Here is a 16,134-nt window from a genome sequence, read left to right on the forward strand (position 1 = left end):
CTCAATTAGCCCCCCCCTCCCCATTTTTTGAGTTTAACATTGAGAGAGTCATTATTATTACTATTATTATTATTATTGCTATGACAAAGACAAAGTTTTATTTTATCTATTTCTTCTCGTTTCTCTCTCTTTTTTTTTAGTTAGTGAAGTTCTTTTTTTTAGTCTACATAAAATGATGTCTGGAAATGGGGTAGGTAGAGGGGTAATTTTAATTTCAATTTAGTATTATTTTTATTTTTTATATGTACACAAATCCGTCCCTTTTTGGATATTTGGGGATAAATAATAGTTATGGTGATTGTAAGCGTGGTGCACGTTTGACGACAGGCCCAAAGACCCACGTAGACTAACTAACTGCTCCTCATTGTAAATGTGGATCAGTGTTCCTCATTTATTTAGTGAAAGGGGAATGTTCAATGTTCAGGTTTTAAAACACTTCAGTTGGGGAAGTGTGGGGGGTGGGAGGTGGAGATATCTGGCTTTTTTAAATGTTGTTTATTTGTATTTAGGTTTTTTCTGTATGTCATCAAGGCCTCTACCAGTAGTCTCTTCGTTTACTCATTTGATCTATCTGGTTAGTCAGAACTGCATCTTATTTACAAGATTAACACACCAATATGTCTACAATAAAAATCACTAGTTGGAATGTTAGGGGGCTGAGAGAAATAACTAAATTAAAGCAGGTATTAAACAGAATTAGACAACTCAAGTCCCAAATAGTTTTCCTGCAGGAGATACATTTAAGGGCAGCAGAAATTGGTAGATTGCAAAAAAGGTGGCCGGGTCAGGTTTTGTGCGCTCCATATAGTAATCATGCTAGAGGTGTGCTCATTCTTATACATAAATCTTTACCGTTCCAAACCACTAATGTTATCTGTGATCAATATGGCAGATATATCATTATTCAAGGTAATATATCCACATGTGCACTAAATCTGGTTTGCATCTATGGTCCAAATGATGACAATCCAATTTTTTTTCAGAATCTCTTCCTCACTCTGTCTACCTTGCAGGGTATGTACATTATTGGTGGTGATTTTAATTGCACTTTAGTGCCCACAAAAGATCGTTCTACTAACATCGACTCCACTCATATACAAACGAGGAAAATACTGTTGCAGACCTGTCAAGATTTGAACTTGGTTGAAATATGGAGGGAGTTACACCCAGATAAAGTTGAATTCTCCTGCTATTCAAGTACGCATGGCACTCACTCGCGAATTGATTATTTTTTGGTCTCATCTGGACTTCTTTCCAAAATTAAAGAATGCTGGTATGATAGTATTGTTATTAGTGATCATGCAGCTGTTTCATTAAAATTACATATAGACACATTTATTTACAACCCGAAGAGATGGAGATTTCCCACTGAGTTACTGCAGGACACAGAATTTATAAAATTTGCCGAAACATGTATTAACAATTATTTTGAAATTAATCTTAATCAGACTGACGCCTGTGTTAGATGGGAGGCATTCAAAGCATATATCAGAGGGGAAATTATTAGTTTTATGAAATCTAAAGCCAAAAAACAACGTATGGAATTGGAAACAATTGAAAACCAAATTAGATTGTTAGAACAGGAATTGTATAATAATTATAATCAGCAGAAAGCAAAGGACTTACAAATTATGAGAGCTAAATATAACAAATTATCTATAGGAAAAGTTGCAATAAATTTAATGTGGCTAAAACAATCTTACTATGATCAAGGAGAGAAATGTGATAAACTGTTGGCTTGGCGACTTAAGAAAAAACAGTCAGACAGAGCAATTAATAGCATCAAGACACCTACAGGTGATATAACTTCAGATCCAGTGGAGATTAACAATGCTTTTAGGGATTTTTATGAGACCTTGTATACATCAGAACGAACAGATGATTTAGACCGTCAAAATTCTTTTTTGGATCAATTGGGATTTCAGACTTTGTCAGAAAATGAACAACAGGAGCTGGATTGCTGTCTAACAATTAAGGAATTAGCAGAAGCCATTCAAAGTATGCAGAGTGGAAAAGCGCCAGGGCCAGACGGTTTTCCAATTGAATTTTACAAGAAATTTGGGGAGAAACTTCTGGCCCCATTATTGGACATGTATAAGGAATCCTATACAAAGGGAATACTCCCTCCATCTTTAAGACTTGCAATAATAACTTTAATTCTGAAACCAAACAAACCACCAAATGAGTGTTCCTCTTTCAGACCTATTAGCTTGATGGGATGTGATATTAAAATACTCTGCAAGGCCTTGGCTAGAAGACTGGAGTTGTATCTCCCTCACCTCGTTGATAATGATCAAAATGGCTTTGTCAAAAATAGACACGGATTTCATAATATTCGACGTGTTCTGAACATAGTGTATGCAAAATACAACTCTAGAGATGCAGCTGTGTTATCTTTAGATGCACGCCAAGCCTTTGATAGGATTGAATGGGGTTTTCTTTTTAATGTGCTCCCACGGTTTGGAATTGGTGCAAATTTTCTGAGATGGATAAAGCTCTTGTATACAAACCCAACTGCCGAAATATTGACCAATAATAATATTTCTAACCCATTTACTCTTCACCGATCAACTAGACAAGGGTGTCCGTTATCGCCTTTGCTATTTGTGTTGGCTATTGAGCCCTTGGCTATGGCCATAAGAGCTTGTGAAGGCATTGTGGGCATAAATATTGGAGGATATGAACATCGCATAGCCTTGTACGCGGATGACATAATTATTTTTTTAACAAACTTAAAAGATAGTATCCCCCAATTAGTGAACCTAATTGAAGCATTTGGAATCATATCAGGATATGAAATAAACAATTCCAAATCTGCACTAATGTTTTTGAATGAAAATGAAAGATTACAGCCAATTGTAGATACACCATTCGCAATTATCAAAGAAGGTTTCACATATTTAGGTATTAAAATTAGTCCTGATGTAAAACAAACAGTTTCTTTAAATTATGACCCCCTGGTGGACGAGGTGAGGGAGATGCTAAACCGATGGACCAAGATGCCTATATCTATGATTGGTCGCATAAACATAATCAAAATGTTGGTCTTACCAAAGTTTCTGTATCTATTTCAGTTACTTCCGCTTCCTTTACCTGATATCTTTTTTCATAATATCAATAATATGCTGAATCAATTCATATGGAATGATAAAAAGCCCAGACTACAATTAAGGCTATTATACTTGCCATATGAAAGAGGGGGGCTTCGACTCCCCAATCTAAAACTTTATTATTGGGCCGCTCAGCTTAGGACAGCCATGTTTTACTTCTCAGCGGCTTCTGTTCCTGCTTGGGTGACCATAGAGGAGACATCAACACTTGGACTTCCTCTTAAACTTTATTTATATTCAGCGAGTGTCAAAAAGCTGGTTAAACAAAAAAAAAAACCCTTTTCTTCGAAATACCATTTCGGTGTGGTACTCTGCACACAAACACATAGGAGACACACCAACATTATCACAGTTTACCCCTATATGGGGCAATAACTGTTTTATACCGGGAAGAGCAGATGGTGGATTTAGGATGTGGTTCAATAAGGGTATTGAAAAAATTTTAGATTTGTATATAGAAGGCAACTTGATGTCATATAACCAACTGTGTGAGAAATATGATATTCCAAGAAAACATTTCTTTAAATATCTCCAGCTGAAACATTTTATTTTATCTATACATAAACAATCGCTGTCTGTACCTCCACTAACGAAAATTGAGGAAGTGACTCTATCTCACATGGATGGTAGAGGACAATTTTCATTGTTCTATGAGTTAATGTTAACACATTCAAAAGAATCATCTTCCAGAAAGATGGAGGCATGGATAATTGATATAAAAGAGGACATTCAGGTAGCTGACTGGGAGGGGGCTTGTTCTAAGGCTCAGACCCAGTCTGTTAATACCAAATTTAAGCTGCTACAACATAAATGGTTGATGCGCACCTATCTTACACCCTGCAGGTTGAACCACATATACCCTAATGTACCTGATACTTGTGTGAAATGTAGAGAAGCAAAAGGCACCTTAATTCATTGTTTATGGGAATGTCCAAAAATACACCAATTCTGGAAAAATGTATTATACTGTGTGGGTCTCGTGGTTGGAAGGGATGTCCCTTTGCGAGCCAAATTATGTTTATTGGGAATATACCCTGAGAACTTTGTTGTGTCTCAACAGCAGTCACTGCTTATTGACTTTGGGCTCTTACAAGCCAGAAGGATAATAGCATTAATGTGGAGAAATATGGACACACCTTCTATCGGAATGTGGACAAAGGAACTGATGAACTGTTTAGCTTTGGAGAGACTAACATACATTGTAAAAAAGAAAGAAAAGAACTTCGCTCACCTGTGGAGACCTTATATGGCCTTTCTGGAAACTCATGACCTTGGAGTGTGATTTATCATATGACTATTATTGTTATTGTTTGTGTCTGTTTGATTTTATGTGTTTTTTTTTTGTTTGTTTGTTTGTTTTTGTGTGTGTTTTTTTTGTTGTTTTGTTTTGTTTTGTTTTGGCCAGATTGGGGGATAATATATAATGTTTGTCATGACATTAGTTAAATTGTTCAAATTCAATTAATGTGAAAATCTCAATAAAAATATGTTTAAAAAAAAAAAACAGTGCATTCTTGGTGGTAGCGCCTTGTCTGTTAAATTAAAAATCATTTTGGAAGTTACACACCTTTTAATCCTGTATGTTAGGCCAGGAGTGCTGCAAGGATAGCATCTATTTTGGTTTTGATAGCAATAAGCAACATGTTTTATTGGAGTAGTTTAAGCTTAAACAGCTCACTAAGCTTTTTCATTATTGTAATTATATGTTGCTGTTTTTTCCCCTTTTTTCTGTTTTTGTGATGATGAGTGTGATGGTGGGTGTGGAATTTGGTTTTTGTATACTAATTCACTCTGAAGCAAAGGTGCAGGTCAGTCAGTTTAGCATTTTGTGTCTGTATGACTTATTATCTCATGGATAGATGTTTCTACAATTATGATTACAAGGGCATTTTTTTCAAGATCACTTGTGCATGTGAATGAACCTGTATTATTCTTCTCTGTGTAATGTGTATGTTCATGCTTGTGTGTGTGTGTGTCAGGTTCATGCGGTGGAGCAATAATGACAGGAGAGACTCCCAGCTTCCTCTATTCTCCTGGATGGCCTGAAACCTACCCTCCTAACCAAGAATGTACCTGGTTGATCCGTTCTCCAGGCTCAACTGTTGAGTTTAACCTCTTGTCTCTGAACATAGAGGACGACCCTATGTGCTACTTTGACAATCTTGTTATTAGGGATGGTAAGCCATTTAAACTCTGTAGGTTGAGGAACTGATGAAAAATAAAACCTTTTGCACTATTGGCATTGTATATCCAAAAATTTTACACATCAAAATCAGCCCCTGAAAAAGCCTTAAAAAGTTTCTGACAAGAGCATTTTGTTTTCCTTCACTCACTTCCTTCACAATTTCCATATTTATTGACTCATTTATGACAAAATTAAGTTTTTGACATGTTTTTTGTAAATCTGAACATTTTAGAGCTACCAGATGTGTTAGAAAGTATTACATACATTTAATTAAACAATGTGATGATGAGAGATAATAGTAATAATAATAATAATAATAACAACAATAATAATAATAATAATAATAATAACAAACAACAACAACAACAATAATAATAATAATAGAATCAACATTCTTGATGCATATGCCATTCCATCTTTTCACTAGCCAATGTAAACAAAATCGAAAGATATAACAATTTATCACAGAAAAGATTAATAGAACACATTTTCAATTTCAAGTTACGGCAGGTTAGAACTTATTAAGCATAAACATCATCATGCAGTACATATTTAATAGAATTTTTTTATTCAAATAAATGTATTACTTATTAACCATTATTGTGACCTGTACCCTTTGGGTCTTATGTTTGTGATATGGACAGCAGCAATCAATGCATCAGGATGTTGTTGTGGTATAAAGAAACCGAAGTTTCAAGCCACAAAGGACCAAAAATCAAAATTCAACAGTGACCAATTGTTTGAGGAAAAATCTTCTTCAGGGAGTCCAAAAATGATCTGCTGGAGACAGGATTCTGAAGAGCAAAAAAGGCTTTATTGCCAGCAATAAGGAGAATAGTCCAGATATGCACAAAGTACAAACCCAAAGGATTCTGAGTTACACTGGTCAATGTTCTGTCTTATATCCAGTTTGGTAAGGGTATGTTCCCGCCTCTGAGACCGCCTCTAATTTCTTTCTAAAGTCTGCATCTTTTACGCCATTAGGTTATCATTGGGCAGTTGACTTGTCTTAATAGTCTCCTCCTATTTTTAGCTGGTGTTGACCTAGTAACCGTGCAGCCTCAGGGCACACTTTTTTCTTTTTCTCAAGATTTGTTCTAAATTACACCATTATTTCTTAATTAATTGTTTGTTTCTTTTTTAAAAAGATTAGTAAACACAATCTTTATCTCTTTATCTCTCTTATTATCTCTTCGTATATGCATAATATAACATTATAAGATCATAACATGCTACAATATGGTTATTGAGTGTATCTTAAGATTATATCAGATCATAGCAAGATCATAAGAACATGTTCTTCATCCGTAAAATCATGGTAAGTTTATAAGAACACTTCATTTATCAGCAATCACACATGATTATGAATTATAAGAAAGTATGAGGCTAAGAGAATACACACTAAAGGCCACTGGCAGCCAGTAGGCCATGTGAGACTACTAGGATGAACCTGATTACCCAAAGAGCTAGCCACCAAGACGCCCATGATTGAGCCATGGGAATGTCTCTGAAGGCCCTTGGCAGGCGTGTTGACCATAATACTTTCTGGGGTCGATCTGTGTATGACCCCTAGCATGTTTACTACAGCTTCATGTTCACTACTACAGCTATTGATTACCATTAAGTCCAGCTTTTCTTAAATCGTCACATGCCTGTTGGGAAAAAAATATACTACAATGTCTACAATGCCATAGTAAAGAAATGAAAGAGAGAGGTCAGTGTTCCTGTAGCCAAATGAACAAGAATGCAACAAAATGCTCTCGTGAGGCTGTGGAGGAATAGAGATTACAGGGTGGACAGACATTAATGTGTCCTGAGTGGAGTTGCTGGTATATTTTTAGTGACAGTATCATGTTGCTGTGTTAGGTCTGTTTGTTCTTCTGGACATCTTGTGAATCTCTTCTATGTGCTTGTGTGTCTTCTCAGGTGCAACAAGTCTATCCCCAGTGCTGGGTAGTGTGTGTGGTCGAGATCCTCCAGGCACTTTCCACTCAACAGGAGACACCATGTTTATTCACTTCTCTTCAGACAGCAGCATTAGTGGACAAGGCTTTAATGCCTCCTACTCCAGAGGTCATGCACCAGCAGCAAACTGATAAACACCTTATATTTGTTTCTCTCAGTATTGTACAACCTTGGTTCCGTAAAAGTTAGGATGGACAACAAAAAACAAAACAAAACAGAATAGGATTATTTGCTGATCCTTTTTTACTTATACTCAATTGAAAACAGTACAAAGACATGCATGTAATGTTTAACCTGTGCTTATTCTGAATTTGATGCCAGCATCATGTTTCAAACAAGTTGGAACAGGGACAATGAAAGACTAAGTATGAAAGGGGTATCCTCGAAAGGCGTTCACAAAGTCATTCAGAAGCAAGGAAGGGGCAAGGTTCACCACTTTGTGAAACACAATTACATAAAAGATATTACTACACTACACTTTGTAAACCCATTGTTAGTAAACACTGTTTATTTGCAAATGACTGAATTCTGTTTTGAATGTACATTTTGCACAGCATCCCGACTTTTTTTTAGAATCTGGGTTGTTAAACAACTCTAGACTTGCCATCAAGTGTCAGTTATAGGCAAGAATTTCTCTCTACAGTGTGCAGCAGTGACTTTGACACAGTCCATGCTATTATTCTGTTTAAACCATTTCAACACACCTTCAGTCAGAGAAGATGGGTTAATTTGGGAATAAATGAAGCCTTTCAGTGCCGTGCCCTCCTGGAGTCTTGACATTAGAGAGGTGTCCACTCTAGGAATGGATAACAAATAGGTCCACCATTCACCTTCCTGTAAAATTATAACTTGTTTTTACATTTGTGTGTATGTGTGTGGATTAAACAATTTAATTAGTAAGAGCAGGTTTTGAAAACTTAATGCATTTGGTGTCCAAAATTTTCATGTCAGTGAAAAACAGCAATTCACTGTCAGCAGTTATGCAGAGACTCCAGGAATGCTTGATTGTTTAATAAAGTGGATATTTATTTAAAATAGATATGAAATGAAATTACATGAAATGTATGACAATGAACACTAATTTCCAAAATGTATTTGACATTTACTGCTGGACAGTAAAATTCATAATGATCATAATCCTTTCCTTTTTAATATATCCTGTCACGCTCAATTACTGCCACTGCTCTGCAACAATGATCATAATATTAATAAAAATAACCATAATACTTATCTTTTCAGGTTGTGGTGGCCTCCTACATGTCGACAGGGGTGTCCTGAGCAGTCCCTACTACCCCTTGAACTATCTGCCTCATCTAGACTGTAGCTGGCATGTGATGGTGATGCCTGGTTTCACAGTTTCTGTCACCTTCCAGGGCCCCTTCCAGATTCAGGGCTATGGAACTGGATGCAGTTCAGGAGACTACCTGGAGGTAAACAACATATGGAAAGCAAAATCTGTTAATTATGATTATTTACTGGTCCTATGAACACATAATTCCCCTAACTATGAATTAATGGCATTCAAACTGTTCTTGTGCACACCCTGCTCCATTAACAAGAAAAAATTATGAACTCTCTTGTTCTTTTATACAAACATTAATCTTGTGTCAGACGTATGTGAGAATTCACAAGCTGGAGTTATACTTGTCGACCCCAACACATGACTCCACTTTGTAGTATGCAAACGAAGCACACTAACCCCTGTGTGAATGTAGATCTGTGATTTTGGAATGAATTGAAAAGTATGCTATTAACTGCTAATTGTCAATTGTTAAGGAAGTGATGTGTATGTGGAATAATTAATCTATATATTTATATTTCAACTGTGCTAGTAGGTTATTAAGACCCATATTTATTTTTATTGTTAGGTGATGACATCTCGTGGCCATAGTAATCGTAAAGCTAGCAAAGGAGGAAATCAGGTGACATAGTACTGTATAAAGAACAAGAAAGTCCACTTTTAAAGGAAGGTGGGTAAGGTAATCATGTAGTTTTATTGCCTAAACCTAACCAAGTAGCTTTGGTGCCGAAACCCAATTGACCTATATAGTCGTTTAGGTATGAGGATTTGTTGGGTAAAATGTATTGGATGTACAGTTAGTTAGCACTAGATGCCCCAATTAGGCTGATGTGTGCCAGGTGTGCTGCTGACAGGGCAGAGCCAGGTAAGTGCAAGACACACCCATCTTATACAGACAGGGGAAGAGACAGACGGCCAAATAATACTAGGGAAAAGGGGAAATGAAACACTAGGAAACAGAGAGGCTAGCGGATCGTAACAGAATTGGAGTTAAACTGCCAGGGAAAGGTTTACCAAGACCACAAACGTGCATTTACAGTTACTTGTAATCCTTGAACTACTTGTAAAGCTACTCATGTATCTTGGTGTTGAAACGGTGGATCAGGAAAAGTGGATCATGAAATTTCTTATAGACTAAGTTGGACAATTCAGTAATAGTTGTTATTATGTAAAATCACCCTGGTACAATTAATGATCAGTTGGTAGATTGTTTATTGTTTATTAATCCCAGTTATTATTCATTCATATTGGTTTTTCTCCACAGCTCAGGAATGGTCCAGATGGTTCAGCTCCACTACTGGGGGAACGTCTCTGTGGTTCAAGTCCACCATCACTCCTCCAGACTACTGACAACCACCTATTCATTCGCTTTGCATCTGATGCCACTAATGAGGCCAGTGGCTTTAAGATGACTTTTGAAGCCTACAGTCAGGGTACAATCAACACTCTTTTTTCTTGTTTTTTTTCTGTCAGTGGAATTCATCACAATGTCAATATGGTTAATGTTCGTACAGCACTGTGATAGTAATCATTGAGTTTATCAGTGACATTGGGTGTTTCAGACACCCTCACCCAGGCACCCAGCCAGGGCTGATCAGACTCTGGCTTCTGTTTGAGAAGCATTCCATGGCTCGCTCCTCCTCAACCATACCCATCTTGAGGCCCTTTCTGCTGCCTCTGTGCTGTGCTTGATGGCCTGCCTGTTGTTGACACCTGATGTGCCTAAGAGATGTAATGCCTTGCAGAGGGACTGACCTGCAAATCCTCTGCAGCCAACTTCTATAGGCAAGCACCATGTCCTCTACTCTCATCTGCGTCACTCTTCTACAAGGTCAGCATACCTTCCCTTCTTCATCTCAGTGGCCTCCTCTATCTGGGCCTTACAGGGAACTGTGAGCTCCTGGCTTGGTTACAACTAGTTGTTGGGTTGCTGCCTAGCCCAGCCCATCCAGATGCCACCTGGCCCACAGGCATCCTGTGTTCAAGCCGGGACTCGGTCTGCTCCACGGCATCATGGACATTCCATTTCCTTCCCGTCCTGACCTCAATACCAACACCAGATACCCAGGATTCTCTATACTGTGGCACCTTTCTTGTTCAGGTGACAATGAATTCCTCTGTCACACTACTAAATGGAAGAGTGAGCTTGTTCCTCTGCCCGTACAGAGCTGTGCTGCTTAGACTCCTAGAAAGCCCCAGCCACCTGCAAGGGTGATGTCGGATCTTCCGCTCAAACACCTCAACTATTGACATGGTGATACACTAGTAAGGGCCACAGGATCTGCGGAAGAACTGCATGCTGGTAGAGTCATGCCTCAACTTTGCCTGGAAGCCCAGACTTGTCTACTGCAGCCAGATGGTTCTCCAGTTCTTGTCCCATTGCCTTGATGGATTCAGCATTCTTCAGTGAGCTGTTGAATACCTTACCCAGGCTCTTTAACAGCTTCTCGGAGATGGATGGAATCATAGTGCTTCCCAGGGAAAAGGGGAACTGATCAGCAACTTTCCCTTTCCTCAGCACTAAGGATCTGGACTTTGCTGGTTTGAAGCTCATCCGAAGTTTGGGGCATCTTTGTTTGGAACTTCACCGGGTCCAGGGCCTGAGCTTGCTTTTGCTGCTCTTATTATTTCCTGGACCTCCTTATGAATAGGCTCGCTGAAATCAAACTCTGTGGTTGGTGATGCTGAACTCACAAGGATTTTGCACTCACCCAGGTCCTTCTCTCTCTTGGTATCCATATGCATGCCGTGGAGATGCTTGTCAACATCCTCCTTTGGGCACGACAGTTGTTCATTACGCTTCTGTCCGAGTAGGTCTCTGGAGAACGTAAAAGGGTCTGCTATGATGGTTTCATGCTTCCTGGTCATCTCTTGCATGACGCCTGTGGCTGCCAGTCGGAGAGTGATGAGCTGCTTCCTCAGGATGGTGTAACAAAGGGGGCTTCTTCTCCTTCTGAATCTGATTTGAACTGGCACTTTAAAGACCTAAATTCCTGGAGAAGCTGACTGATTTTTGTTGCCAGTCAGTTCTTCCCTCCCTGTAAGTATTAGAGAAAGCTGTTTGTTGGGCACCCAAACTCCACCAAATGGTAAATGGATGGAATTATTGTGCTTTTACATCAAGGTCTGCATTCACCCATTCACACACACATTTGCCACCTGCTCATTATGAGCATTATCTATTTACACACATTCACACACAGATGGCACAGCATCAAGGGCAATTTGGGGTGCAGTATCTTGCTCAAGAATACTTCGACATGTAGGCTGCCGAGGCAAGTGATTGAACCTGGTAGGTGGATGGCCACTCTACTTCCTGAGCCACAGCTGCCAAAGAGTGTTAACTTTACCCAAGCACATATGGAACAATTGCTGTCTAGAGAATTGCTTTGATTTCTGAGTTGCTTTTTTGTATTCATGAGTTGCCTCACAGGCTGGATTAAATGGTCTTGTGGCCCAGAGGCTGGATATTCCCCACTCCTGATTTACAGTTTAGTTGGTAGTCTGTACAGCTTTTGTTTTATTGATGTCTATAATGTAGTTGTGTGTCGTTCCGACTTGTACACATGGTGCAATTTGGAGAAATTTGGCAATTTACACTGGGCACAGGTACCAGGTCATGATAATTAGATCAAGTCACATTGTTCAGACCATTCTGAAGAAAGCAGATAGCCAATACATTTAGGTACTGGGCCCCATAAGAGACATTTACGATTGTAAATTCATACCGGGCTTATGTATTCATTATTAATGACAGGAGCATATGGACTGGGTGCAATGATTAATTCTGATCAATGTTGCGAAGTAGTCTGATATAAATGTATTCTTTTTATGTTTTCGCAGCGTGTGGAGGCTTCATTGAGCTGAATGATAATGATCCTCCAGGGTATATCACCTCCCCTAACTATCCACAGAACTACCCCCAGAACATTGACTGTATCTGGGTCATATCTGTTCCCAATGGAGAAGCTATCCAAATTGACTTTGAGGATGAATTCTACATCGAGCCCACTGGCAGGTTTGTCTTCAGGCTGTTGTTTGAATATTTTTACTTTTAGCCCTGCTCATTACAGCTTAGATTCAGGTTTTATGGTGTCCTGTATTTGTGTATTTGGAAGCTAAATGATATTCTACCTCTTTGTTTTGCTGTGCTTTCCTTTTCTAAAGTTTAATCTAATAATTTATCGATAGGGTCAATGCAGTGGAATTCATTTACATTCCTCAATCTCTAAAAGAAAGATACCATTTTGATATAGCTAAACTATAGTTAAATCCATGTAACAACTTGACAACACTCTGGCTGGTGGGGTCATGAGAGTTTGGAAACCCAAAATGGGGTCATGGGTCTCCATGTTGGAGGAACCTTGCCCTTAAGCCGACAGTTACGTATGTAACTACGGTTCTATGAATCCTGGATGACCGCCAGAGGCGGTGCCTTAAGCACTGAATGACTCCATCTCGCGCATGCGCAGGTCGAGAAGTAATACCAACAAAGTCACCTGTGAGTGACCCCCTGACGACCCCGGACAGGCTATAACTTCCGGTGTCGTCAGAGGATCTGTTCCTGCAGAATCTTCTCGCGAAGCCACAAGGATTCTGAGTGACTGAACGCTCTGGCGGTCATCCAGGATTCATAGAACCGTAGTTACATACGTAACTGTCGTTCTATTTCATCCTTCCTGACCGCCAGAGGCGGTGCCTTAAGCACTGGATGACCAATACCAACAAAGTCAAGAGGAATCCAAATGCATACCTCATTGACTGGAAGTAGAAGAGCTTGGTAGGAGGACCACACCCAGTGGGTGAGGAGAGGCAATGTTTACTCTATAGAACCTTGCAAAAGTGCTTGGTGACGCCCACGAGGCTGCGGCGCATATTGCCTCCAGGGGCACCCCTTTCAGGGCCGCCCATGATGTGGAGACGCTTCTCACAGAGTGGCATCTCACGCCAGATGGCAGGGGGCAACCACCCGTCTTATATGCGTGACAAATGACGTCCACGATCCAGTGAGACAGACGCTGTTTGGAGAGAGCGCAACCTTTCCTAGGACCACCAAAACACACAAAAAACTGGTCCGACTGGCGTATACCCACAGTACCGTCCACATAGGCTCTCAGAGCCCGCGCAGGACACAACAGCACCGACCTCTCGTCTGCTTCCCCTACTGGCGGGTCAAACCGAGCCAGCTGGATAGGCTGATTAAGGTGCAAGTTTGACAAAACCTTAGGCAAGAATGCGGGATTCGGCCATAAGGTGACCCCTGAACCGTCTGAGTTCCACCGTAGGCAAGAACTGCTGACCGACAAGGCATGAAGCTCACTAACACGCTTCGCCGAGGTGACAGCGAAGAGGAAGGCAGTCTTCACTGACAACCACCGTAAGCCTGCCTGTGCCAGGGGCTCAAAGGGTGGCAAGCATAGAGCATCCAGCACCAAAGGTAGGTCCCATGCCGGAGCTCTTGGCAGTCGTGGGGGACGTAGTCTCCGAGCCCCCTTCAAGAAGAGGGACACCAACCTGTGGCATCCCACCGTGTTGTTATCGACTAGAACATGTCGAGATGAAATGGCGGCCACGTACACCTTCAGGGTAGAGGGGGACCGACCGCTATCCAGGAGAGACTGCAAAAATTCCAAAATAGAAGGCACAGAGCAGTGCACAGGGTCCTCATGCCTTCCTGAACACCAATCAGAGAACAGCCGCCACCTGTTCTCATACTGCACCCGGGTAGACAGTGCCCTGGCGTTCAGAACAGTATTCTGGACGGTGCCTATACACTCATTCAGCAGTGGGTCGGGCCCTGCAGAGGCCAAACCCACAGCTGAAGATGGCGAGGGTTTGGATGCCACGCCCGGCCCCCCAGCTGAGACAGGAGGTCCTTCCTGTCGGGGAGGCGCCATGGTGAGCCGTGACAGAGCCTGTGCAGGAGAGGAAACCACGTCCGTCCTGGCCAGAAGGGGGCCACCAGCAGCAGTCTGTGGCCCCGCTGAAGAACCCTCTGCAGCGTTGCCATAATCAGAGGGACTGGCGGGAATGCGTACAGGAGACCCTCTGGCCACTCGTGTGCCAGGGCATCCTGCCCCAGAGGGCTGCTCACCTCCATCCAGGAGAACCATAGAGGGCAATGAGTAGTCTCTTCCGAGGCAAAGAGATCCACCTCCGCCCTGCCAAAGAGGCCCCAGATGTGGAGCACCACTTCCGGGTGAAGCCGCCACTCCCCTGGGGAAAGCTTGCCGCGGGAAAGGGAGTCTGCTACCTCGTTCCGCTTCCCCGGTAGATACATTGCCCTCAAGCTGGCTAGGCGAGGGGCTGCCCAAGTCAGGAGGCCCCAGGTCACCTGCAGCAACCGCATTGACCTGGTACTCCCTTGGTGATTTATCTGAGAAACGGTCGAGATGTTGTCCGACCGTACCAGCACATGCTTCCCCCTCAAATATGGGAGAAAGTGCTTGAGCGCCAGGTGCACAGCCCGCAGCTCTAGCACATTGACATGTTCGGAGCGGGCCTGAGCAGACCACTGCCCCTGAGCTGTTCTGTTCTGCCACACTGCACCCCATCCTGAGAGGGAAGCATCTGTTGTGACTGTCTCTCGACGGGACGGAACAGAACCCATTGGCATGCCCTGTAACATGAAGGCCCTGTTCCTCCATGGGGACAGAGCAAGGAGGCAGCGCCATGACACCCTGATCTTCCTGTGCCTGTGCCACTTGGCATCCAAGTGAAAGCTGTTCAGCCACCGCTGAAGAGGGCGAAGTGACAGCAAGCCCAGAGGAACGACGGTTGCCGCAGCCGTCAGCTTGCCCAGGATGCGTAGATACTGCACATAGGGCAACCACCTGCCCTGCCAGAAGAGGGGAAGGAGGTGGAGGATATCGTCCACCCGCCGAAGTGATGGACAAGCCTTCATGGTTGCAGAGTCCAGAGCCACACCGAGGAAGGTGATACTCTGGGAGGGAATCAGACAGCTCTTTCTGATGTTCGCCCTGAGACCCAGCCGGGCTACGTGAGCCAGAAGGACGGCCGTATCCTGCACCACTTGAGACTGGGAAGGCGCACACACCAACCAATCGTCTAGATACGGGAGGATCTTCATGCCCCGCGACTGCAGGGGAGAGAGGGCTGCTGCCACACAACGGGTGAACACTCGTGGGGAGAGGGAGAGACCAAAGGGTAGCACTCTGAATTGAAAATGACGGCCTTGAAAGGCAAACCGTAGGAATTGCCTGTGGTGAGGTATGATGGGCACATGAAAATAGGCATCCTTCAGGTCGATGGAAGTGAACCACTCCCCTTCGGCAACCACACGCAGAACCTCTGCCGTGGTGAGCATGTGAAATGGCAGGACTTTCAGGAACCTGTTGAGGCCCCTGAGATCGAGGATGGGGCGAAATCCGCCATCTTTCTTTTCCACCAGAAAATACGTCGAGTAGTATCCCCCGGGCTGTGACAGGGGATCTACCGGCTCGATGGCACCCTTGACCAGGAGGGTAGACAGCTCCTGGCCCAAGGCTAAGGCTTTCGCCGGGTCGCCTATGATGGTCATTTTGACCCGGCTGAAGGCAGGGGGCCGGCATCGG

The 16,134-nt window shown here is 42.2% G+C and overlaps 1 protein-coding gene across 1 annotated transcript in view; it reads left to right on the plus strand.

Annotated features, from left to right (window-relative positions):
• Positions 1 to 16,134, plus strand: part of cubn (cubilin (intrinsic factor-cobalamin receptor)) — a 220,026-nt gene that overhangs the window by 123,673 nt on the left and 80,219 nt on the right. The window contains exons 40-44 of the mRNA XM_076721417.1: positions 5,090 to 5,287; positions 7,222 to 7,368; positions 8,500 to 8,690; positions 9,825 to 9,993; positions 12,404 to 12,578. Coding sequence (XP_076577532.1) covers positions 5,090 to 5,287; positions 7,222 to 7,368; positions 8,500 to 8,690; positions 9,825 to 9,993; positions 12,404 to 12,578 — 880 coding nt within the window. The remainder of the gene's footprint in view (positions 1 to 5,089; positions 5,288 to 7,221; positions 7,369 to 8,499; positions 8,691 to 9,824; positions 9,994 to 12,403; positions 12,579 to 16,134) is intronic.

Source organism: Chaetodon auriga, chromosome 21 (assembly GCF_051107435.1).
Source record: "Chaetodon auriga isolate fChaAug3 chromosome 21, fChaAug3.hap1, whole genome shotgun sequence".
NCBI classification, from domain to species: Eukaryota; Metazoa; Chordata; class Actinopteri; order Chaetodontiformes; family Chaetodontidae; genus Chaetodon; species Chaetodon auriga.